We start from the raw sequence: 25,743 nt of genomic DNA, 5'->3' as shown, positions 1-25,743 counted from the left end.
TTCTCAATTCAAAGTCTCACTTGGTTCCTGTTGCCACAAACCTTCTGTCAACTTCCAGGGTCTCGCTGTCATGGTAGGCAGGGTTGTAGACTCCTCCGCTGCTGTAAGTCGTCATGAGATTCTTCGAGCTGATCCACCGTTCAAAGCAAAATACGTTTTCCACCGGGCTTCTCACAGCCGCATTTTCCAGCCTCGGTGTCTCACAGACGTACCTGGAGGAAGCGGAGAGAGAAGGAAACGTCCTCAGTACATCTTTCACTGCTGGTTTGGTGGTTGATAAGGCCTAAACAGGGGGAGGGAGTATGTGTCATTTAATCCCCTAATCCCATTTGCTCATCATTAATTTAGCCGGTAGGTTTGGTTTCCTCCACTCTATTGAGTCACTGACACAGAGACCGGAGGAAAAATCTGAATGGCAAACAGACAAAAACAACAACAACCAAAAACTTAATGATTAGAGATCATTAAATTAGAAAACATGGGGTGACAAACAGTGTGCATCTGTGAATTATGACACAATGCATATTATCAACTGCCCTTTTACCTGGTTGACTTGCAGAGAGAGTTTTTATCCGTCCGGCAGTCAGGGACCCACAGGAAGATTGAGCTGCTACCAGGAAGTTTAAGGTAAAGGTAAAAGTCCACACACACACACACACACACACACACACACACACACACACACACACACACACACACACACACACACACACACACACACACACACACACACAAACAGAAAAGTGTGCGCACGCCACACAAAGAGAAATAAAAAGGTAATAAAAAAAAAGATTAAATGATATGGTAACCTTGTTGAAACTGTAGATGTGTTGATATGATCTGGATTGTTGGGACGTTGCCACTTTCCCTTAGATTAACTGACGTATCAGATACCAGGAGATGTTTTTAATGTCTGTGATTGATGGACATTCTAATCAAATATCCGATGAACAATTGAGAGGACAAAAGTTAATGCAAATGCTTAAATGTTTTTGTTGTCAATATGTGTGTTACTGTGTAAATATATCATTTGCAAACTTTTATACATTTTGGTGCACACTAGCGCAATAAAAAAAACTAAATGCTAGAGAAAAACTTGTATTCCACATTTGAAAAGGTGTGAGTCAACATTTTTTTTTGGCTTACTTTTCCTCTCTGGTTTTCAACACACACGAAAGGAAAATAAATAGAAAGGACCCACACACCTCCCCGTTTTTGCCTTAACACCTTTAATTAAAGATTTGACAATCGGGGTTGCCAGGTATTTAAGGATAGGTCTGAAAAAGAGAAAATTCGAATTAAACAGTATATTTGCTGATTTATTTATGCCAAAAAAGAAAAAGAAAAAAAGAAACGCGATGTCAGTGCAGAGCAGCTGATCTCAGGTCTGCGGTGTCTCCACTTTCAGGAAGTTGTTGTCTGCGGGAAAACTGAGCGGCTCTTCCTGACGGAGCTCGACCGTCCACTCCCTGTCTGTCCACAAAGCCCGTTTGTGAGAAGCTGCCGCCGCCGCCGCCGCCGCTACCGCCGCTACCGACGGCTCGTAGCTGCCTCGGCATTTTTAAACTGCCGGTGGTGGGAGGTGGGAGAGGAAACCAGCAGCCATGGAGGTGGACTCAGGTGAGTTTCACCCTCACTTTTAGCTACTAATGTCCCGATTCAAACCTGTGCGGCGGTGTTAGCCGACAGCTAGCTAGGCTAGTGCAGAAGTTGGCTGAACGGAGGCTAACAACACCAAGCGAACAATGCTGAGCGCACTGATAAACTGGGGCTTTTCTCAGCTGTCACCGAAACTCGGTTGTTGGCGTCTATGTTTTCCGCTGACTCTGCGTCTGGATTTCAAACCAGGGGTCAGAAGTACTCTTCGAAACAATCCAGGAAACTTGAGATGAAAAATGTTCCTGGTAGTGATGTTGAAACAATTAAAAGTTGAAAGGGTTGCTTAACAACTGCTTTTAAATTGGCAGAGAAAATTGTATGCTAAATTAAATCAGTGCCATTGTATGAATAATGGAACAATAGCTTTACAACAGATAATAAAGTAAATACAACTAAAAACTGTCTGAGAAAACTTTGAAAACTCTGCCCAAAAACGTTTCCAGTTGTTATTACACAACAACTCTGTTGTCACACTCTGTTTAACTACACCTTTTTAATGCGGGGATGGAAGGAATTTTCAACAGAAGATCATTAAACAATCTTAAATTATTTCCTTTTCTCAAATTAATTCCCTGCTGTTTTGATGCTCCGTAAACGAACTATCAAATGACGTAACTTCCGCTCAATCTAATACTGCATCGTCCTCCAGCTGTTAACGTCACACGGCTGCCATCTTTCAAACTTTTGTGTCTGATCATGACAACATATATATTTCCATCAACCTGCCTCCTCAGTCTTCTACACTGACCACAGTGGACGAGTCACCAGTAACCCGCTGCTGGACCAGCTTCCCAGCTACCAGTCGCTGCTCTACCGCAGGAAGTCGTCCTCAGCGGCCGCCAAGCGGAGGAACCCGAGGTCGCCGCTCAGCTCGTCCGGCAGCTGGAAGTGGAGCGGGAACACCTTCAGGAAGAAGGAGGAGAAGCACAGGAGCCAGACGGAGGTGAGACCCATCCGGGAGCTGGCCAAGTCCATGGCTGAAAAACGCAGAGACAAGTAAGGACGCCGTCGCTGCGTCATCCCGACTGGGCCGGGTGCATTGTAAACTGGAAGTGTGTCACACAACGAGTGTTGTTGTCAGAACGCAGCGTCTCGCTGAGGCCGGGGAGCTCAGCAGCTGGAGTCAGCTGAGGAGGAGCACCCGCAGATACCTGAGGAGACTGAGGGACGACGGCCAGGAGTGGCTGAGCTCCATGAAGCTCTGGAGGGGAGACATCCACGTGATCGAGGGTGAGAAGGCTGTGAATGGGGGGGGCTGAGGTTCCTCTGGCACTACGTCGGCTAATCTGTCCACTTTCATCCCCCCCCGCCCCCCACCGACCTCCTACAGGGATGTTTGGCACAGGGATCCTGTCCTACTTCTCCTTCCTGCGCTTCCTGGTCATGCTCAACCTGATCATCTTCCTGCTCATGTTCAGCTTCGTCATGCTGCCCATCATCGTGGTGCCCCGGGCCTCAGGGAACATCACCTTCAACCGGAACGACGGTGAGGGCCTTGTTCTTCATTTATTGCTCACAAACAGAGGTTTTCTACATGTAACTGGGGCTCAGGGCAAAAACAGCCTCTTTAAACAGCCGCTCGCTGCGTTTCCATCACCCCTAGAATTGTGCCAAACCCAAATATCGCAATAAGAAACTGGGAATGAAACTAAATTTCTAAAAACCTCTCAAATATCGCTAAAAGGTTTTTACGCTCTCATGAGGTGGTTTTTCAGACATATTGATATAAATGTATATTGCAAACGTGTAATGGAAACACTTTTTTCGCATTTACTCGCCACCGGACGTGAAGTACACACGTCATCTTAATGGCACGTTGTGTTTGGATGGAGGAGGACACAGATTATTTTTTACAAGTAATCAAAGAGAAAAATATAACAACTATTCTTCATGGCAAACATAAACAAACGGAATTCCCGTAAATCCCCCGGGACGAGATTTTACGAGAATTACGGTTTATGCGCTTCACACCATTCAATGGAAACACCTGCAAATTGCAATTGTACTTTGTCAAAACTTTAGAAATATCACTTTTATTTAAAAAAAGAAACACAAAAAAAAAACTAATGTAAACGCAGCTACTGCCATCTTTGTCAACCCACTACCTGCTTCTCAACACACAGTTGATACCAGGCACGTGATGCACAACAGTCAGTCATCCACATGTGTTCATAATTGTTTCACTCTGTTTGTGGGATAGTTTAGAGTGGGAATCCTGCTAATTTACTTTTATTGCAGGCCTGCAAAAAACAAATTGTCTCTCCCGTGGCAGGAAGGCCTTCGATTGATCTTTAAAAAAAAAATCTGACTTGAAATCTGTGTTTCATTCTGCACGTGGGTGCAAAAAGCTCCAAAAAACAAAAGTCAGTGAAGGGATCCTGATCAAAGAACGCAACTCTTGCCACAGGAAGCACTTGCAGCTCCTACCCCAGCAGTTCCCGACGCGGCCTGGTCATCTTCCACGAGCACATCACAGACCTGCTGTCAGGAGGAGTGAGTGCACTTCCTCATCCCGTCAGAGCCGACTGAAGCTTTGCCTCCTCGCTCACTCTCTGTCGCCCGCCTCCACAGGGCTTCCTGGAGCAGACGTACCTCTTCTACGGCTACTACAAGGTGGACAAAATCCACTTCCCGAACTTCACCTACAACCTGCCGCTGGCCTACCTGCTGGTCACCATCGCCTACCTCTTCCTCAGCCTCGTCTGGATCGTAAAGCGGTACCTCGAAGAGCGATGATGATGATGATGATGATGATGATGATGATGATGATGATGATGATGATGATGTGCGAGCACGGCGGCCTCAGATTGACCCCTCCCCTCCTGCAGGTCGGCCACTGGGTTCAAGCGGAACCTGGTCCAGGACGAGGATCGCTTCCAGAGCTTCTGCAACAAGATCTTCGCCGGCTGGGACTTCTGCATCACCAACGAGAACGCCGCCAAGCTGAAGAGGAGCAGCTTACTGTACGAGCTGCGGGTCAGCGCGCCGCCTCTGCACCGCAGCAGCGAGTTGACAGCGGCTTGTCGTCGAGGCGCCTCGTTGGTGACAGTTTTTCCGTTTTCTGGCCTCTGCAGACGGACTTGGAGGAGGAGAGGATCAAACAGAAAATTGCCGACCGCACCCGCAAGGAGAAGTGCCGCATCTACCTGATCCGCGTCATCCTCAACGTCTTCGTCATCGCTGTGCTGGCCGCCTGCTTCTACAGCATTTACAGGGCCACCATCTTTTCCCAGAAAGCACAGATGGACGACATCAAGGTAGCCAAACCGTCTGTGTCCTGTCCTTGGTACGTCTGTATTCTGAACAATACAGAGGCGGGGAAATGATCTGCGGCATTCCAGTTTTTTACACTGCCCTCGAGGCACAGATCAGACTTTGCTTTAAAGGTCCAGTTCACCAAACTTTGACATTTCACTCGCTCTTTACTTGCTTCTATTGTTGTTGGAGACTCTTGTGATCAAGATTGACAGAGGAGGAAAGTTCCCCCCCCGATGCCAGCACAGTGGAATCTCATTGTGCCTATATGCTCAAAAACAACATGACGTGTGACCACACTGCTGGTGTGGTGTCATCCAAGTGTCCCAAAGACTCCACTTTGTCTTGGACCAGTGAGTTTTTGTACCGCTGTTGCCTCCACTTGGCAGGTTAGTTGACCTGCTGTTAGAACTTCTCACACGACGACTGCCCTTGTTTTGTTGTATAGATAGTTTGCCCTAAAACTGCTGTTTTAGGGCAAACAGGGCTTCCAAGTCCTTCAGACAGCATGTGAGCACCGTCCAGGCCTGGTGGCCACGGTGAGCCTCCACTGTGTCGGTTGATGGTTGATGTTTTCTCCTGGGATGAAATCAGAAAAAGTGTTGAAGAGAAGTCTCCCTCAATAACGCACCTCACTGGTGGTGCCTGCTTGTCTGCAGGAGAACTTCATCGTGGACCTCATCTACGAGTACCTCCCCTCCATCGTCATCACCCTGGCCAACTTCATCACGCCCCTCCTCTTCTCCGTCATCATCAGCTACGAGGACTACTCGCCGGCCTTCGAGATCCGCTTCACGCTCATGAGGTGCTCAGTCGGTCCGCCCCTCCTGCAGTCGCTGAGCTGCTCTGTGGGAGACGCTGGCTGTGTATTAGTAGGTGCATTGGGTCAAGGTGTTGACACGCCGTATTTCTGCCCCTCCCCTCCAACCCAGGTGTGTCTTCATGCGGCTGACCAGCGTGGGCGTGCTGCTCTTCTCCCTCTGGTCTCAGATCACCACGTGCAGGGACGAGCCGTGCGTCTGCGGCTACAACCATCGGCTTTACTCTGTGAGCCACTTCCTCCACCCGAGTGGGATTTTGTATTCGCAGAGAGCCGGCGCTGACTTCAGTACCTGAACAGTCAAGCCGTGTCTGTGAACAGTCGCTGCAGAAGTTCCCTGTTTGTCCTCAATGGATTCATGTGTCTGGTGTCAACAGTGCTGGGAGACCCGTGTCGGCCAGGAGATGTACAAACTCACCATCTTTGACTTCATCATCGTCGCGGCAGTCACCATCTTTGTTGAGTTCCCCAGAAAGTAAGAACCAAAAAACATGTTTCAACATTTGTGAAGAGGATTTTGTTAACAGTTAACAGCCAAAAAACACCTTGACTACAATTCCTTCTTTAAAGAATGTAATCATGTGCATTGTAAAAGTGTATTGTATCTGTATGTGTGTGTGTATATATATATATATATATGTATGTGTATATATATATGTATGTGTGTGTATATATATATATATGTATGTGTATATATGTATGTATGTATGTATGTGTGTATATATGGATGCATGTGTATATATGTATGTGTATATATATATGTATGTGTATGTGTATATATTTATATATGTATATATATATAGATATATACATATATCTATATATATATATACACACTCCTGTAGATGTGAAAGCTCCAATAACACATCAGTTGCAGCAGGAAGCTGGAGGCAACAAACAGAGGGCTAAATGTCCACGTTGCCCTCTGCACGAGCGGACAGTTGAGAGTGGTTACCATGTGGCACCTTGATGGTGCAAACCTGATCCTCCTCGTCCTCTTTTGCTGTGACTCATGAGTGACGTGGCCCCTCTGCAGGCTGGTTGTGAAGCACTGTGACTGCGGCCTGGCCAAGTGGTGGGGCCAGCAGGAGTTCGCCATCCCTCAGAACGTGCTGGAGATCGTGTACGGCCAGACCATCTGCTGGATCGGCACCTTCTACAGCCCGCTGCTGCCGGCCATCTGCACCATCAAGTACTTTTTTATCTTCTACATCAAAAAGGTACAAAAGTGTTTCAATCTCCTCTCGTTTCAAATAGAGAAATGAGAGAAATGAATCCCTGACGTCCGGCTCTCGGTTGCCAGGTTTCATTGATGAACAACTGCCGCCCGTCCACGCGTCCGTTCCGAGCCTCCAGCTCCAACTTCTTCTTCCTGGGCGTCCTGCTGATCGGCCTGGCGCTGGCGTGCCTGCCCGTCATTGTTAGCATAGCGCAGTGAGTCACGCCGAGTCGTCCGCTGAGTCAGTGTTTGCTCGTGACATTGCACTTCGCCGACGATTTAATCAGCGCCGGGGGTTCGAATCGCTCCCGTGAGCGATTCTGAAATATAAACAGAGTCTCTGTTTGTCTTTTTCCTCCCTCCACTGCGTTGAGTGCGTGCGCCGCTCATATCTGTCTTTCCTCTCGGTGTATCAGGATCAACTGTTCCCAGGCCTGCGGACCGTTTGTGAACTACACCACCTCCTGGGAGGCGCTGCCCACCGCCGTCTCCCAGCTGCCCCACGGCGTGCAGACGCTGCTGTACATGCTCTCATCCGAGGCCTTCGCCGTCTCCTTCTTTGTCGTCACCTGGTATGACTTCCTATGCGGCGGTCGCCAACCGTGCCTGAGCTGTTCGAATCATCAGTAACGAGCCTCATTTTTATTTATCCTCCCCCCACCCCCACTTCTCTCTCCAGTTTGGCCATGTTTTATGCTATCGCGCTGGCCGGAGCTCACAAGAAAGTCATCAACCAGCTGCGGGAGCAGCTAGCCATGGTGGGTTTGCCTCGTGGTGGAGAAATGATTGTTGAACCGTGTGATCTGTGGCGACTGGACTCTTAGGGACGTTTCCCGGGGATGAGCAAACCTTCAGTGCATGCGGCCTCTCATGCAAGCCTTAAACAGGGCCTTCTGCAGTGCGTTAGCAGAGCGTTCGCGGCTGCGCAGCAGAACGCGGCCATTAAAGTCAGTGTGCAGGTTCTAACCAGGCGCAGCGCCGGCGCGTTTCACAAGCGTCCCACAAGCGTAAAAACACGACGCCCTGGTAAAGAACGCCGCCGTTTATTTATTGGCGCTTCTCGCGTCGCTACTGCGTTGATCGCAGCAGGTAGAAACGTTCAGGCAGGAAGTCAATGATGGGAAAACGCGGCGGATCTGCTTGATTTTCATCATAATATACAATGTGCTGGATCTTGTTTTTCTATGTGCTGGGTTTCACTGTGAAACGTCCACGCATCGGCTTCAACGCTGTTTAGTTCGGCCCTCAAATAATAAAGCAGGTTTCACTTTAAATCTGAAAGTATGACGAACCAAACGCATGGAGACTTTAAATACCTGCATTTTGTGTGTTACCAGCAGTTTGGTTTATCATTATTTTTCTTTGTTACACACAGATTCAACAAATGACGCATGCATCTGGTCATTATATACTCATGTTTATTCATCTCATGCTCCTGTTTATTCCACGGTATAAAAGACGTGTACTCCTGATGCTCTGGGAACACCTGTGTCAGACACACACACCGGCCGCTGGTCTCGGACACCCTTGTTCCTCTGGCGAGATTGAACACTTGCTTCTTCATCAGTCCAGAGCCATCCTTTACTGTTTTTGCTGCTTTCACTCACACAATCGCCTTCTGTCTCCAACTGTCCGCCAACCAGGACGGCCGCGACAAACGTTTCCTCATCCAGAAGCTGTGCCAGGCCCAGGAGGTGCGCACGGTGAGGTCCCCCGTGTCCAGAGCGCAGCCTCGCGGCAGCAGCTCCAGCTACCACACCAGCTTCTCCAACAATTACAACGAGGGCCTGTTCCTGGCCCACCCGCCCCCGGACTCTGCCACGCACGTGTGAGGAGGGGCCGGACAGATCAAAGAACGCTATGGCAGTGTTCTCTTGTGTACTGTCGGAAAGGCTACATGCACCGTGGGAGAATTTGTAGTCTTGCCTTCATTTACCTGTGGTTAAGTCTTTGTTTGTTGCCACTGTCGTGAGTTTATGTTTGTTATGAGGCCACGAGGGTCGAGTTCTCCTCCACCAAAACGGTTCTTTGTTTATGTGTGCTGTGTTTTCTATGCTGTGGTCTTTTCCTTCTGAGAAGGATTCCTATAGCAGCCACTGCAGAAAAAAAAGGGTTCTGTGCACTTTAAAGTATTAACACTGTTCTTTTCTTTCTTACTTCTGTACCGTTTATGTTTACAGGAGAGGGGGTTTTTGTGCATCCTGGGAGAGTTTGCCTCAACTATTTCTACAGCTTTAAGTCTTGGATTACAGAGGCTTAACGTGTCTCAAAATATCAACTGTAAATGTGTTGTTTTAACAATTCTGAGGTGTGTATTTTTGTTTGCTCTCCATCTTTACCGTTGGCATCGTGTCGTCTGTTGACACATTGATGACAGTGCACCACATGTCTTTTGCAGAAGTGTGTGAAGGAAAAACTTGTGTGCTTCTGTAGTTCATTTGTCAACTTCAAGCCCCTCAGTGCACCTTGGCTCTTACATTTTGTCAGGTTTTGCATATCACAAAATTAGTGGATGTGAGTCCTGTTACACCTGCCTGACTGATTATTTTTGTATCAAACTTAGATATAGAACATTTGTATTCTGAATAGTTTAGCTTATTGAGGTAGTTTTATTTGTTTTAGCTTTTCTATCATATCAATTAAATTTGTTCTGTAAAAATACACGTCCTTATTTATTTATTTATTCATTCATTCATTCATGCATTCATGCATTCATGCATGCATGCATGCATGCATGCATTCATTCATTCATTCATTCATTCATTCCATCCACTTAAAAAGACTTCCAAGCCGACAGAGGGCGCCACTGCTATTTGCAGCCTCCCTGTGACAGCAGCCCAGCTGGTACGGAACCGGAGGCAGCGTGCTGTGGCTTGGCTCAGCGAAAGACCAGTCAGCCGAAAATGTTGAGAATTATGATCCGGGCAGACGTGGGAGCCCTGTGGGCGCTGTTTTGCATAATTTATTCCCAGCTGTCCACCGTCTCCTCGGATGACATAGTGGTGGCATGCGGCGGATTCGTGAAATCCGACGTAGAAATCAACTACTCGCTGATTGAGGTGAGAGTGCAACCGTCACGGCTGGCTAGCGGCTAGCCGGGAGCTAGCCGCGTTATCGTAGTTCGCCGTGCTGAAGGTTAGACGTCGCTAAAAGTGGAATGAATGAATGAAAGAATTGCTGGAATGCTCAGAAGTGTGGCCCACTACACGCCGCACGCATTTCCGATATCAGTTGTCAGACTTTAATTTAGCTTCATGCTTAACTTGACAAACTTTTGACTAAACGGCTAACGGACCAATTGGCGACGAAGACGCTGTCATATTGCACTAGTATACTTGTCAAAAGGGAGGCTACAGTCGACTCCAGTCCGTACTACTACTACTACTACTACTACTACTACTGCTACTGCTACTACTGCACACAACCTATATTATGACAAGGCAAAGGCTAAATCTTAATCCGTGTTTGTTCATTCAACGTGTCCATGGGATTAGCTGGTGGGCTAATCGGTTGCGAAATTTTACAGAGAATCTCGCTGATGCACTGAAGATACCGTTAGCATTGTTACTAACAAGTCTGGCTTCATTATTTCCTGCTAATTTTCTCTCTGTCTCCTTCAACATTACTAGATCAAACTGTACACAAAACAAGGTTCCTTGAAGTACCAAACGGACTGCGCTCCAATCAACGGCTACTTCATGATACCTCTCTATGACAAGGTACGAGCTTCACCTGTTTAAACGCTTTGCCTGATATAGCTCCCAATGATAGTGGCGACTGATGAGCTGTCTTTCCCTCAGGGAGACTTTGTTTTGAAGATCGAGCCTCCTCTTGGTTGGAGTTTTGGTAAGTTCTCTTTTTTTCCGACAGGCTGCACCCCGCCATATTGTTATGATATAGTACAGGATTAGCTGAGTACGTTTGTTTGCTATTGCCACAGAGCCAACCAGTGTTGACCTTCATGTGGATGGAGTGAGTGACATCTGTACAAAAGAACAGGACATCAATTTTGTTTTCACCGGCTTCTCTGTCTTTGGAACGGTAAGGAAGGACCTGCACACTCTCTGTGCCCCATTAACTCAACCACTCTGTCTCACAACTTCATTGTTTGAGTTGGAGTTCCTTTCCACTAATTGTCCTCTCACCGGCGTGTTTTCTTTGCTCCTGTAATTTCTGTCAGGTTCTGAGTAAAGGTCATCTCTTGGGTCCAGCCGGAGTGGAAGTGAAACTCACCCGAACTGGAACTGATGAGAAGCTCCAGAGTGTCGTCACGCTGCCTGGGGGAAAGTGAGTGGCTCGCGACACACACACACACATATGTTTACTGTCGCAGCACAACTTCTAACGCTTTGTTTCCCTTCAAACAGATTCACCTTCTTAAAAGTTCTGCCTGGAAATTATGACATCACAGCTTCTCATCCTTCCTGGACTCTGGAGAAGGTTTGGCCTCCTGAACTTCAGCCTCACTTCACAGGAGACCGTGTCAATCGTCAGAATGTGGTGTAGCGATTGTGACATTTAAAAAACTGTTGAGACTCGCCGGTGACAATATGTCCAATGACAACAAATAGAAATCTGTGTCTTTGCACTCAAGTAAACATCTAAAAACTTTGCGGTCAATTTCACCCAAAATCATTAGATTGAAAATATTGTCAACAATGATGAGTCATTTCCATTCTCATGGATGAATTCGTCCGACCTTGAGTGCGGCTCACGGCGTGACCTTTTGTTGTGTTCCTGCAGAGCGCCACTACGGTGCAGGTCTCCAACGCCAACGCCCCCGCTGGCGACCAGCTGCTGGTTGGAGGCTACGACGTGTCCGGGGAGGTTCGCAGCGACGGGGAGCCGATGAAAGAGGTCTCCTTCCTCCTGTACTCAACCACAGTCAACAGAGAGGTAAAGCCACGTTATTGACCGTTTCAACAGAGAGTAAAGAGTGAGAAGTGGTCCTGGACTGGTGAGTTTTACCATAATGTCTCTATAAGAGTGTGTTTGACAGTTCTTGTGTTGTGTTGCCGGGTTTCCAGGATGTCGTTGGCTGCAACTCGTCCCCAGTGGAGGGGGCGGAGTCTGGCGACGACTCTCTGGTCTACCTGTGCAGCGCTCTGTCCGGGGACGACGGCGCCTTCGTCTTTCCCTCTCTGGCCAGTGGCGACTACACCGTGGTAAGAACTCAGAGCTCACACCTGTTAGACTTCAGTCCCAGCGGCCTTTTGTGGGTTGGCCCACAGTGGTTAGCGCTGTCGCCTCACAGCAAGAAGGTTGTGGGTTGGATTCCGGGCCTTGGACCTTTCTGTGTGAAGTTTGCATGTTCTCCCTGTGTCTGTGTGGGTTCTCTCCGGGTTCTCCGGCTTCCTCCCACACTCCAAAAACATGCATTGTCCATAGGTGTGCACGTGAGTGTGAATGGTTGTTTGTTTCTATGTGGCCCTGCGATGAACTGGCGGCTTGTCCAGGGTGTCACCCTGCCTTCACCCTAAGACAGCTGGGATAGGCTCCAGCAGACCCCCGTGAGCCTGAATAGGAATAAGCGGGTATAGAAGATGAATGAATGAATGAATGAATGAATGAATGAATGAGTGAATGAATAGAAGATGAATAATTGGATAAAACTTATGTTTGCTTAATTAAAGCCCAATTATAAATATACAATAGAAAATGAGACTGATCACTTGATAATAGCAACCAATTTGTTTCCTTTTTAAGAAAAACTGACATTTTATTGCATGCATATTATGCAAAGTAGTTTCACTCAAAATTTCCAATAAAAAATAAATGAAATTACTTTCAACTTAAGATTTCCTGAGACACAAAATTAAATAATATTTCTCGCCAACTCCCATCAGAAATCTCCTCTTTTTTTTATTTTTTTGGAAAGACTTCTTCTTGCTGATGTAAAGAAAGACTTCTGACCAAGCAGTGGGTTTGACTAGATTTGCATTAGCCCTGCCCACTGACTTTGATGAACGGAAGCACGTTGTGTCACACTAGAAAGAGTCCGTGGGAAACGTGAGCTTTACAGTGAGTTGAACGACACCTCGGCAGATGAAATTCCTCCATTATGTTTTGATATGGAGTTACTGGAGGAGTCGTTGCAGCCCCATTGCAGTGAGAAGCTCTTCCGGCTTTGTGTTTTACACCTCATGTCATTCAAAACGCTGTTTTATTTGATCTTCCTGTGTTCGGGTGAAGCATAAAATAGACGGCCAAACTCAACACAGCCTCTCTGTGGCTTTTTTAGCCAAAATGTAACAAAAGAGTAACTGCCTGCCCGCCTGCAGTGAGCTGAATGCTTTCCTCTGGCAGTGGAGCGGTTATGCTGCGAACAAAGCGCTTCGACTGCTTCCATGCTTCCGTCACCGTCCCGCCTCTGTTCCTTGGCTGCAGGTGCCTTTCTACAGAGGGGAGAGGATCACCTTTGACGTCGCTCCGTCCCGCATGAACTTCAAGGTGGAGCACAACAGCCTGAAACTGGAGGTAGGAGTTCCATTCTGCTCGCTCTGCAAATGCTCTCTGTCGTCGAAGGAGTAACACGCGATGACACTGTGTGCAGCCCATCTTCCGCGTGATGGGCTTCTCCGTCATGGGCCGAGTCCTGAACGGCGTCGACGGCGAGGGGGTTTCCGACGCCACGGTGTCCCTCAACAATCAGATCAGAGGTAAAGCTGGTGGCCGCATCCATTGCCGGGTCGTTGGGCGCCGCGTGTTTTTGACTGTCGCCTCGCGGCGTAACTGTAACTGTGCCCTCGGCAGTCCTCAGCAAGGAGGACGGCTCCTTCCGCCTGGAGAACATGACGGCGGGCACCTACACCATCCGCGTCAGCAAGGAGCTCATGTTCTTTGAGTCCGTCACGGTGAAGATTGCTCCCAACACGCCGCAGCTTCCTGACATCATCACTGCAGGGTGGGTCGCAGCTCTCTCACACGTTTAGATCTAAAAAAAAAAACCCAACAGATTTTGTTTTGTTGGATCTGATCTCTTCTCTCTCTCCTCCTTCTTCCACGCAGGTTCAGCGTGTGCGGCCAGATCTCCATCAGCCGTCTGCCCGAGGGCATGAAGCAGCAGGGCCGCTATAAGGTCACCTTGAAGCACCAAGACCCAGAGAAGACCTCCAGCAAGACCATCGAGTCGGACCCTCAGGGGGGCTTCTGCTTCCAGGCCAAACCTGGAGACTACAGCGTCCAGGTGAGGAGCAGGAGAACTCCGACCCTCTCAGCTGGATTCCAGGGGTGGGAAAATAAAAAGATTCTTAGATTAATTGCGACTGTGACGTTGCCAATTATGAATCGATTCACAGATTTCAAAGAATAATTTCTTTTAATGATGCTGGGACTCATGTGCGACAGCACTGCAGCGTTGTACCGGGCCGATTAAGGTGACGCACACTAGACACATGAGCACGCAGACATAAACCAACTCATGAGGCGAGACACCGACGCACACGGCATCAAAGACGACTGAAAAACAAATTTGACCGATTGCTTCTGGATTTACAGCCGGCTTGTGGCAGCATTTTGGGTTTTGCCAGGTTTAAGGGAAAAAGAAACTGGACAAAAGTCACACTGTGTATAAGTTGTGTCGCGCTACAAACAAATATTACAACGAACGTGAGGAACCATATCGCCCACTGGCACCCGGAGTTGAAGGAAAAGACAGAAAACCCTCCACTTGAAAACCCTCCAAAGCTGCCAATACAGTTGCAAAGGGCGATTCTCGATTAATCGTGATTAATTGCGTCGGAATCAAATTGAATGGTAAGGCACCCAGCGATTCCCACCCCTGCTGGATTCCATCTGGAAGAGTCTCAAAGAACAAAAGGAGCTCAAACAGCCTCAATGTGTTGATAGCTCACTGATTGACTGATTTTTATTGAATTCATTGGAGTTGAACTTGTGAAATGAATCTTCCAACCTGACACAAACCCACTCGCGGGAATCCTCTCCCTGTCCAGGTGTCTCTCCCTGAGTCGGAGGTGAGAGCCGGCCTGGCCCTGCAGCCTCAGTCCCTGGACGTCTCCCTGGTGGACCGGCCGCTCACCGACCTGCTCTTCACCCAGTTCATGGCCTCTGTGTCCGGGAAGGTCTTCTGCCTGGGTAATGCGGCCGTTCATTCACGAGGTCGACCGGCGCCTCTTCACCGTCACTGCTAACCTCTCCCCGCGTCCTCCGCTTCCACCTCCAGCGTCCTCGGACGAGCTGTCGGTGAGCCTGCTGCCGGTCAGTCGGCAGGGCGAGAGGAGGACGGCGGCGCTGCAGGGCGCCGGCGACGCGCTCAGCTTCTCCTTCGACGACGTTCTGCCCGGGAAATACAAAGGTTTGCCTGCCCGCACCAAGGACACCTAATAACTGCAAGGTGCACGTCGCCTCGCCGTCATCAGTCGCAGTGCAGGAAGTTGAATTTGAGCGCTGATGCCAATCCAGGCTGCGCATCTGCACTGGCCGTCGGCGACATCAAGTCTTTCCCCACCGTGTGTGTGTGTGTGTGTGTGTGTGTGTGTGTGTGTGTGTGTGTGTGTGTGTGTGTGTGTGTGTGTGTGTGTGTGTGTGTGTGTGTGTGTGTGTGTGTGTGTGTGTGTGTGTGTGTGTGTGTGTGTGTTCCTGCCTGCAAGCTGTCTGCGCAGCCTGCATCTGTGGAGTGCGTTTGCCCGAGCGGCGGCGCTGCAGCGCGCAGGCAAAGTTTGCTTCCCCTGAAGGCTTGAACAGCAAAGTTTTTCCTTTTGGATGGATTTAGTTCACCGTCCATCCTGGCAGGGGCGACGCATTTAAAGGAGCAGTCCACTCCATGTGAGGTTGAGGGGAGTTGTCTAAGCCGAACCTCACCTGTCCTCCTGTGTGACCCCTGTCGCCCTCTGGTGGTTCGCACGCTCTTCCTGCTGAAATGCACCTGTCATAAAGACAGAGAGAGCGAAACGGTCTCAGTGTGAGGCAGGGCCGCTGTTGAGAGGTTTTTAATGCCCTTTGTGACATCACTGTCAGGGCTGGTGTCCGAAACGGAACCCATTGACACACCATTCATTTGAACACACTGCTTAAGTTCGTTTCACACAATCTGGTTGGTTCTTCACTCACCTCGTGTTCTCTTCCCTCCTCCCCCTCCTCTTCCTCCTCCCCGTCCTCCTCATCCTCATCCCTCTGCGCCCGCCAGTGAACATCATTCACGACGAGTGGTGCTGGAAGAACAAGTCTGTGGAGGTGGAGGTCCTGGACTCGGACGTGTCGGGGGTGGAGTTCAGGCAGATTGGCTACATCCTGCGCTGCTCCCTCTCCCACGCCATCACGCTGGTCAGTGCGCTCGCTCCCGCAGATGCTCCTGCACCGTCGTCAATATTATCCTTCAACTTTGTAACCTTTTCTTCTATTTTGTTATTTTTTTTTCCCATTTGGCCCCTCAGGAGTTCTTCCAAGACGGCAGCAAGCCGGAGAACGTGGGCGTGTACAACCTGTCCAAGGGAGTCAACCGCTTCTGCCTCTCCAAGCCTGGTGAGGGTCTCCGCTCAGCCCCCCCCCCTCAGCTAAACATAGCCTCTCCATTAGTGTGTGTGTGTGTGTGTGTGTGTGTGTGTGTGTGTGTGTGTGTGTGTGTCTGCCCTGCCCCCCACCCTGAGCAATATTAGAGGTCAGCGTGTGGAGCCAGGGGGCGCTGTGGCACACTTTGCCCACAGAGAAAGTGGAGCAGGGTGATTAATGGGGCAGGTGTCTCTCTGTGCAGGTGTTTACAAGGTCACCCCTCGCTCCTGCCACCAGTTCGAGCAGGAGTTCTACACCTACGACACGTAAGCCACAAGCCCCTCCCCCTTCCCTCCCTCCCCCCAACCCTCCCTCACCATGTGACCCTCCTGCTTCCACAGCTCCGCCCCCGGCATCCTGACCCTCACGGCGGTGCGCCACCGCATGACCGGCCTCATCACCACCGACAAGATCCTGGACGTCACCGTCACCATCAAGTAACCTCGCGCTTTTTTTTTAAAAAAAAAAAATCAATTTCTTTTTATTCAACACTTTTCCACTTTCACATAGACCCTACTTGCGTCTGGTACACAAATGACTATTCCTTCTTTCTTTCCTCTTTTCTAAATACAGTATCTTTAGAATTGCATCGACGCTCTTCCTCTGTCTTTTACTGAGGGGCAGAGGAGAAAAATAACCACGGCTCGTCATTAACACAACTACAGTTATGCCCGGGACATAGTAGTGATTTGTATTCACCAAATGTAATAAACAATTAACTTAGTTTTACCATGGCAGCGATGTTAGAAAAATAGTCATTAAGACACAAAAAAGAGGAAAACTTTACATCTTTTTTTGGAACCTTTTGTTTTTAATTGAGCTTCTCTCTCTCTCTCTCTCTCTCTCTCTCTCTCTCTCTCTCTCTCTCTCTCTCTCTCTCTCTCTCTCTCTCTCTCTCTCTCTCTCTTTCTCTCTCTCTCTCTCTCTAACTCTCTCTGTCTTTCTCTCTACCCCTCCGTCTCTTCCTCTCTCTCACATTCTTTCTCTCTCTGTGCCACTTTCTTCCTCTACCTCCCCCTCTCTCTCTAACCATTCCTCTACCCCCTCTCTCTCTAACCATTCCTCTACCCCCTCTCTCTCTCTCACTCTTTCTCTCTCTGTGCCACTTTCTTCCTCCTCCCCTCCTCTCTATCTCTTTCTCTCTCTCCCTCTACCTCTCTCACTCTGTCCCACTTTCTCTCTCTACCCATCTCTCCCCCTCTTTACCTCTTTCTTTCTCTCTCTACCTCCTTCTCTCTCTCTCTCTTTCTCTCTCTCTCTCTCTCTCCGTCCCCTCCTCCGGTCAGGTCTTCCATCGAGAGCGAGCCGGCGCTGGTGCTGGGCCCCCTGCGGAGCCTGGAGGAGCAGCGGCACGACCAGCAGCTGCTGGAGATCCAGCAGCGGCGGCAGGAGCGCGAGCGCCGCGCCGCCGCCGAGGAGAACAGGGCGGCGCAGGAGGACGCCACCCCGGTCCTGGAGAAGCCGGACGAGCTGACCGGGCCCTTCCACTACGAGTTCTCTTACTGGGCCAGGTCGGCACCACTCTTGCCGCTCCGCTCCTCTGATGAAGCGGTGCGGCCAGGTGACGGGATCTCGTGTGTTTGTGCAGAGCCGGAGAGAAGGTGACGGTGACGCCGTCCTCCAAGGAGCTGCTCTTCTACCCCCCCGAGGTCGAGGCCACCATCACCGGAGGTTTGGTGGCTTTTCTTCCTCAACAAGCGTCTTCACATGGAGCCGTACGGCCCATTTTTTGTCATGATGTGAATCCACGCCCCCCTCAGTCCAGGCCACGCCCCCCACACCCGCCACCTCATATTCCGACTGTTAAGTCTAAAACTGAAAGAAAATAGATAGTGGAAAAAAAAATGTAAAACATGATAACTGTAAAATAAAATATGAATCAGAAAAAATGCAAACATGCAACTGAAAAAAATCTAAACTAATCAAACTCAAATCGAAATATATATACATATAAACATATATACACACACACACACACACACACACACACACACACACACACACATATATATATATACATACGCACACACACACACACACACACACATATATATACAGTATACAAGTATAATGATACAAAAGATTTGCCATCAATCAAAAATTTTTACCTCAAAATGTTAATTGACTTATTTTTTTATTTGAATACAATACATACAATAAATGGCTTTATGGCCTCAGTATGTCTCAGTGCAGTACAGATCTTTCAGTTGTGGCTGCTTTTCACCATGTTGTCTCTCAAAAGCCAGCCAGTTGTAAAGCATCAGTGCTTGTCTCCCCCCTCCCCGCCACAGAGTCGTGTCCTGGTCGCCTGGTGGACATCGTCGGCCGAGCGGGTCTCTTCCTGGCTGGCAAGGTGTCGCCGGAGCTGCAGGGTGTGGAGATCTCCATCAGCGAGAGAGGAGCCGCTGCGCCGCTCATCACCGTGGCCACTGATGAGAGGGGAGCGTACAGGTACGACGGCAGGGACTTTTCTCCTTCCGCTGATGGAGCATAGACACGGGTTACTGCCAATGTGGGGGATGATGTGGAGCCGGAGTTCAGTTCATTTCCGGTCTGAAGCCCTTTGATTCCTGAGCGGGTCTTTCCTCTCGGCTCTCTCCCAGTGTGGGGCCGCTCCACAGCGACAGACACTACGACATCAGCGCCAGTAAGGAAGGCTTCGTGCTGAGTCCTCTGGAGGGGAAGCAGGGAGACTTCAAGGCCTTCGCCCTGGCCGGAGTCACCTTCAAGGTAGCGGCCAAACACTCTGAGGTTTCCTACTGTTGCTTCCTTCAGAGTTTGCTTTGCTGCCAGTTTTCGTTTGGTTGTGTTTGCTGCTTTGCGACGTGTTTCGAAATGAATCTTTTAACTCTTTCTCACTCTTTTTGGCTTCTCAACTTCTTAACAAAACAACTGCGTCCTTTCCTGCCCTCCCTCTCTGTTAATCCCCACAACAAAGACCGTAAACTGCCCTTTAATTCCCCTTGTTAGCGTTGTGGCGAGAAAAAATTGGAACCTTGACTGATGCAATTAAAAACATTTGTTTGCTGTTTGGTATGGGCAGCAAATCCGCCGTTAATGATGATTAATCTCCTGGTTGCAGATCAAGTCGGAGGACGGTCACCCTCTGTCCGGCGTCCTGCTGTCTCTGAGCGGAGGACAGTTCCGCTCCAACCTGCTGACTCAGGACACCGGCCTGCTCACCTTCAACAACCTGGTGGGGATCCAGCTTCCGGATTCATCACCGGCCTGCTGACTCGCTGCCTCAAAATACATATTAAATCACTGCGTCCTGTCCTCAGAGCCCTGGCCAGTACTACTTCAAGCCCATGATGAAGGAGTTCCGCTTTGAACCGGCGTCCCAGATGATCACAGTGGAGGAGGGTCAGAACCTCGGCATCGACATAACGGGCATCAAAACTGCTTACAGGTGCGACGACGGAGCGCAGCGTGTCATTTGCCATCATGGGTTTTTTTTGAAGGGGGAAAAGGCTTTTTTTCTATTCACAGAGGCACAGGCATCACGCTCCTGGTTTACTGGAGGACACTTTGAATCCAATAGCCATTAGCAAACAGTCCCCCCCCGGCTGCAAACGTTAGCTTAGCCTGCTTAAACCTGTAGCGTCGTCATTTACAAGAAAACAGTTCAAAGGAAAACAGTTTCACACCATCTCCAATATTGCAATGAAATGTGACAATACCCACAAATATTCATCATCATTATGATTATTCAGGACTGAGCCTCAGCGAAGGCCTACTCTTTATTATTAGCATTATTATCATTTTCATTATTATTAACAAGAAAACAATGGCCAAACTGAATTTCTGTGCTTGTCCTTGGGTTGTATCTCGCTAAAACATCCAGTTTTGACCTGGACTGAGAGCATTCGAGACTTAACAGTGAATATCAATTCAATGTATCACAAATGCACGGGGGTTTCCACAACATTTTTTTCCACAGCTGTACTGCATCACTCCACACTGTCCGCAAAATGTCGACGGTCACATCACGTCCTCGTTTGCTCGGTTGAGGTTCGGCCGCCTTCCCCCTGCAGGCAGCCGGTTTGTTTTTGCAAACGTCCCGTCTGTGAAAAAAGACTGCCGGCTCCTCTGGTCCCGGGTCTGATGAGGTGTCGTGTCCGCTCGTGTCCTCAGCTGCTACGGAGCCGTGCGCTCTCTGAGTGGGGACGCAGAGAGGGACGTGGCCGTGGAGGCGGTGGGTCAGGGAGACTGCAGCCTCTACAGCGAGGACACCGTCACCGACGAGGAGGGTCGCTTCAGACTCAGAGGCCTGCTGGTAAGAACGCCGCTCCTTCAGAGTCCCAAGTGATGAAAAGGAAGAAAAGAAAAAAAAAAAAAAACCTGCACTACATCCTCGTCCTCTGCTGTTCTGCAACGTCTCCCCTGCAGCCGGGCTGCAAGTATCAGATTCAGCTGCGAGCCGAAGGCAACGACCACATCGAGAGGGCCCTGCCGCAGCAGCGCTGGGTGGAGGTGAGACACACACACACACACACACACACACACACACACACACACACACACACACACACACAAACACACAAACACACATGCAGCTGAATTGTACTTAAAGAGTGAATTGTTTCTTTCTAAATGCAAATGGCTTTGAACCTCTGGCTGCATCCTGAACATCTTCCCGCCTCGTGACTGGTGTGCAGTTGGAGCACGTGCCAAAACTAGGGCTGTCAAAGCATTCATTTTTTTTAATCGCTATTAATTGCAGAATCTTCGTAGTTAACTGCGATTAATCGTGGTTTGAATTGCGCGTGTAAAATTCTGTAATTTCAAGGCAGTTTTAACCCCATCAAGTGAAGTATTGTCAGCCATGCCATTTGCGATTTAAAAAAAAAATGCGTTATGGATTGTATTTAACTGATCGCGATTAATGCGTTAATGCCGACAGCCCTAGCCGAGACAAAAAGGAAAATCCCAAGCCGAGCGTTTATTTGGGGGAGCTCAGGTCACCTCCATGTGCAGCGTCAAGCAGAAATGAGTGAGTGTGAGTCAGATACAGAAGTGACGGCACATAAATTTGTTATCAGTCAATAAAAGCTCAGGAGTCCTCGAGGTGTCCGACTGGAGCTGATTGGCTGATGGTTTCCAGCGTTCAAAAGCAGCAGCATTTGTGAAGCACAGACGAGACTTAATGCAGCATAATTGTCTTTATTATCAAGTTTTAAAGGCTTATCAGTCCGTAGAAGCAGCTCACGGTGGACGTCGCGACTCGGCGGGAAGGAAAACGTGGCGGCGAATCAAAGGAGGTTCTGTGCTCTTTCATTTGCTCCGCGAGGGTTCGCCAGTCGCAGGAGGTTGTGGAAAAACTTGAGTAATTGAATTGTGGGACCTGCGTGCTGATGATTACCGGCAGCCTTATCGCATGCCTGCTTTTTTTCTCCCTCTTTTTTTTTTTTTTTTTTTTTTCCACCGGCAGAACAAAAGCAGCGATTATCCCGCTTGCAAGTTCATAATTTCAGTTTGCTGGTGCCCCCCTCCCCCAACTCCCACCTCCTCCCCCTAATCCTCCGCCAAGGCAGGAAATGCTTTAATTCCACCTAATTCCCTGTTATTATCGCACTGTGTGACTTTTCCCGGAGCCTTTATCTGCCGTTAACATTTCCTTCTTTTTGAAAGGCGGTCGGCGCCGCTTCTGTGCAGTAATCTCTGTGCCCCCCCCCCCCCCCCCCCCCCAACAGGTGGGCGGCAGCGACATCACCGGGGTCAACATCATCGCCTTCCGGCAGATCAATCAGTTCGACCTCAGCGGGAACATCCAGGCGTCTCCCGAGCACCTGGCCACACTGTCGGTGGGTCTGCCGGCAGCGCCTCGGCCTCCCACTGTGCTTTTTCCTCAAGCGACACGTGAGCCTCGCATGCTCACCCGCTCTGCTCTGCTCTGCTCTGCTCTCTCCACCAGGTGAAGCTGTACAAGAGCGACAATATGGACAACCCCATCAACAGCATCTCTCTGGGACAGTCGCTCTTCTTCCACTTCCCCCCGCTGGAGAGAAACGGAGAGGTAGAAGCCCGAAGCTCCTCACTTGGCTCGTGAAATTGAATTAAAAAAAACAAAGAAAGCAACCGTCTTTAGAAAATGAGCAAAGAAATCCGAGTTAAAACCATCATCCCAAGTGTATGTGACGGTAGCTGTGTTTCCATCACACCTAGACTTGCGCTAAACCTAAATATCGCAATGAAAGATTGCTAATGGAAACATTTCCTAAAACCTCTCAAATATGGCTAAAAGGTTTTTTCACTCTCTTGAGGAGGTTTTCCAGACGTCTCGATGTAGAGGTACAGTGTGTCGCAAGAGTGCAATGGAAACACTTTATTGGCATTTACCCGTCACCGGACGTGACGTAACAGGGTCACGTGACCAGTTCAAGTGAAAATGGCGCATTATGTTTGGACGGAGGAGAAGACGGAATATTTTTTTTCACAAGTAATCAAAGAGAAAAATATAACAACCATTCTTGACAGCAAACAAACGTAAACAAACGATCACAAACGCAATTCTCATAAATCTCGTGGCGCGAGATTTATGAGAATTGTGGCTTATGCGCTTGACACCGTTCAATGGAAACACCTGCTAATCGCAATTGTACTTTGTCAAAATTTTCGAAATATCGCTTTTATTTTGCGAAAACGGTGCTAGGGATGTCGTGTTTGATGATGTCACCGTGTCTCCGCCCCCGCAGAACTACGTGCTGATGCTCCACTCCACGCTGTCCCGCTCCCAGTACGACTTCACGCTGCCGCAGGTCTCCTTCACCTCCAGCGGCTTCCACAAGCACATCACCCTGACCTTTAACCCCACAGTAAGACTCCGCCCACCTTCACTCTGCCCCACAGACACACAGCAGCCTCTTTAACATCGGCGGGCGTGTTGTCGCGGGTTCTTAACACTCGTTAGTGTTTAGTATTGATGACTCATCTCGTGTGTGTGTGTGTGTGTGTGTGTGTGTGTGTGTGTGTGTGTGTGTGTGTGTGTGTGTGTGTGTGTGTGTGTGTGTGTGTGTGTGTGTGTGTGTGTGTGTGTGTGTGTGTACTCACAGCGTAAAGTGCCTGACCAGGACGTTGCCCAGGGCTCCTACATCGCTCTGCCTCTCACCCTGCTGCTCCTGCTGGCCGCCTACAACCACGAGAAGGTACAGCCGGAAAAAAAATCCCCCTGCTTGTCAGATTCTTTAGTGTCCCCTGCAGAAACAGTATAGCCAATATATTAGCCCTCTGTTTATAGCCTTCAGTAGAAACTCTTTGTCTAAAGGTCACATATTACGCACATTCCCAGATCTTTATTTTTTCTCCTTTCTTTCTTCTTTAACTCCGGCGGTGCAGCGTTGCACAAACAATTATCCACAAAAAAAACCTGCAGATCTCCAGTAAACCGGCATGTTTAGCCCTCTGTTTACAGCCTGGGTTTTATTTTCTTCAAAAACCAACGCTCTGTTGAACCTTCTGCATTTCAAAAGGTGGAGAAGGACGGAACCAACACCTGTCTGGGGTGGTGTGAGCGTTTTCGGTGTGATATCAGACCCCCTTTGTGACATCACAAAGGGCAGTTCTTTGAAGTAGAGAGAGTCAAAGTCGTCAGGTTTTAATTTAAAAAAAATTTGATCCATTTCTATTGAGTTCTAACTCCATGAAATGCACCATGAAGATTGTCACAGTCAACGGGACCATGAACAATTCTAAATACAACAAGATTATTAACCTTCTGTCTTTCTTTCGTCCTTCCTTCCTTCCTTCCTTCCTTCCTTCCGTCCCTCCGTCCTTCCTTCTGTCCCTCCTTCCTTCCCTCCTTCCTTCCTCCTTCCGTCCTTCCTTCCTTCCTTCCATCCCTCCCTCCTTCCTTCCTTCCTTCCGTCCTTCCTTCCTTCCCTCCTTCCTGTCTTCCTTCCTTCCTTCCGTCCTTCCTTCCTTCCATCCCTCCCTCCTTCCTTCCTTCCTTCCCACCTTCCTTCCTTCCTTTCATCCCTCCTTCCTTCCTTCCTTCCCTCCTTCCTACCTCCTTCCCACCTTCCCTCCTTCCCTCCTTCCCTCCTTCCCTCCTTCCTTCCTTCCGTCCCTCCTTCCTTCCCTCCTTCCTGTCTTCCTTCCTTCATTCCTTGCCGGCCAGGTGATCCCGCTGCTGCTGCAGGCAGTGAACCGCGTCCAGGGCGCGAGGGCCGTGAGCCAGGCCAGCGGTGACAGCGCGGCGCTGGACGAGGCCAAGCGTCAGGCCAAGAGGCCGAAGGCCAGACGGACTTAAAGGGCCAGCGGAGCTCCGCCCCTCCCGGCTCACGGCTGAGGGTCCCCGGCTGCAGCCGGAGCTGCTGCGGCTCCTCGTGGGTGTCGGGCAACCGGTCCACTCACTCACACACAAACCAGGACTCTGATCTCTCCACCTGGCCACTCAGCCACCTGACCGCCATGTGACTGTCATGTGACCGTCATGTGACCACCGCCTCAGCCAGTCCACGTTCTCTGGACTGATAGCTAAGATTTAACAGCAAGCTTTCTCATGTTTTTGGTTTTTGTTTTCTTCGTCACATTCTCTGTCTGAGAGAATCCTTAATGTTTGTCAGAAAGAAGGAGACACTTTGATTTTTTTTTACCTGTAGTTTAATTTATTATCCAGGTCAAATCAAACCGACGCCTTTGTGTTTGAGTGTTTTTTTTTGTTGTTGTTGTTAAAGCGAATGGATGCTTTTGACTTCGGATCAGATTTAAGCCACGACTGTGGGGTGACAGGGTCGCGACCTCTTTCTCTCGTTGGTTTGGGGCAGATTCAGCAACACACGGGACATTTTTGTGTCAGATCTTAAGTTTGACCTCTAAAATTCTTCCACCTTAACGTTGCATGGCCGCTACATTTCTACGTCGGACATGTTAATGCTGTGCAGAATTTTCCCCCAAAACTGACTCGTCAGAAGTGGAGGCGGAGCTTCGTTAGACCTGCCAGCAGCCCGACGTCAGGCCGCGTCGCATTAATGGAACAAATCACCGTACAGTTCTACACACTCCACTTGTCATGGTCTTCTGCTGCACCGTATCCACCAGCTCAGGAACCTGGTCCATACGGTGCTGACAAAAAAAAAGAAACTTGGGTTCAATACTGTGATATTTTTTTTTCTCCCTTAACTTTATTATTTCTTTGTGGGGGGTGTATCTGGGTCGGGGGTCGGGGTGCTGAGTAACTAGTAACTTTAATTTATTAACATTTTTTTTTCTAATCAGATGTGAATGATCATGGTCTTGTAGTTTTGTGTGATTATTTTTGAGGCCTCTGTCAGTTGAAGAAGAG

General features: G+C 49.1%; 1 protein-coding gene across 1 annotated transcript; it reads left to right on the top strand.

Annotated features, from left to right (window-relative positions):
- The first annotated feature begins 1,430 nt into the window (after positions 1–1,430).
- LOC142896482 (BOS complex subunit NOMO1-like) lies at positions 1,431–25,541 on the top strand. The gene is given in 48 exon segments (XM_076038181.1): positions 1,431–1,620; positions 2,394–2,655; positions 2,741–2,889; positions 2,990–3,145; positions 4,067–4,152; positions 4,231–4,376; positions 4,488–4,635; positions 4,734–4,916; positions 5,574–5,719; positions 5,847–5,961; positions 6,112–6,209; positions 6,771–6,954; positions 7,038–7,168; positions 7,370–7,525; positions 7,633–7,711; positions 8,597–8,779; positions 9,787–9,852; positions 9,854–10,012; positions 10,583–10,672; positions 10,754–10,799; positions 10,894–10,994; positions 11,134–11,240; positions 11,321–11,393; positions 11,697–11,849; positions 11,981–12,118; positions 13,341–13,430; positions 13,507–13,612; positions 13,707–13,857; positions 13,962–14,139; positions 14,906–15,047; positions 15,136–15,267; positions 16,099–16,235; positions 16,346–16,433; positions 16,663–16,726; positions 16,802–16,897; positions 17,747–17,971; positions 18,049–18,131; positions 18,752–18,911; positions 19,064–19,190; positions 19,543–19,656; positions 19,742–19,869; positions 20,595–20,736; positions 20,850–20,933; positions 22,154–22,264; positions 22,375–22,476; positions 23,156–23,275; positions 23,513–23,605; positions 24,577–25,541. Coding segments are annotated over 48 exon segments (5,976 nt in total). The 5' UTR covers positions 1,431–1,604; the 3' UTR covers positions 24,709–25,541.
- Positions 25,542–25,743: the final 202 nt, after the last annotated feature.

This window comes from Nelusetta ayraudi, unplaced genomic scaffold (assembly GCF_046127955.1).
Source record: "Nelusetta ayraudi isolate G7.1 ecotype Tasmania unplaced genomic scaffold, CSIRO-AGI_Nayr_v1 ptg000004l, whole genome shotgun sequence".
NCBI classification, from domain to species: Eukaryota; Metazoa; Chordata; class Actinopteri; order Tetraodontiformes; family Monacanthidae; genus Nelusetta; species Nelusetta ayraudi.
Note: the sequence above shows the minus strand (reverse complement) of the source record. Positions and strands in the feature narration are given on the sequence as shown.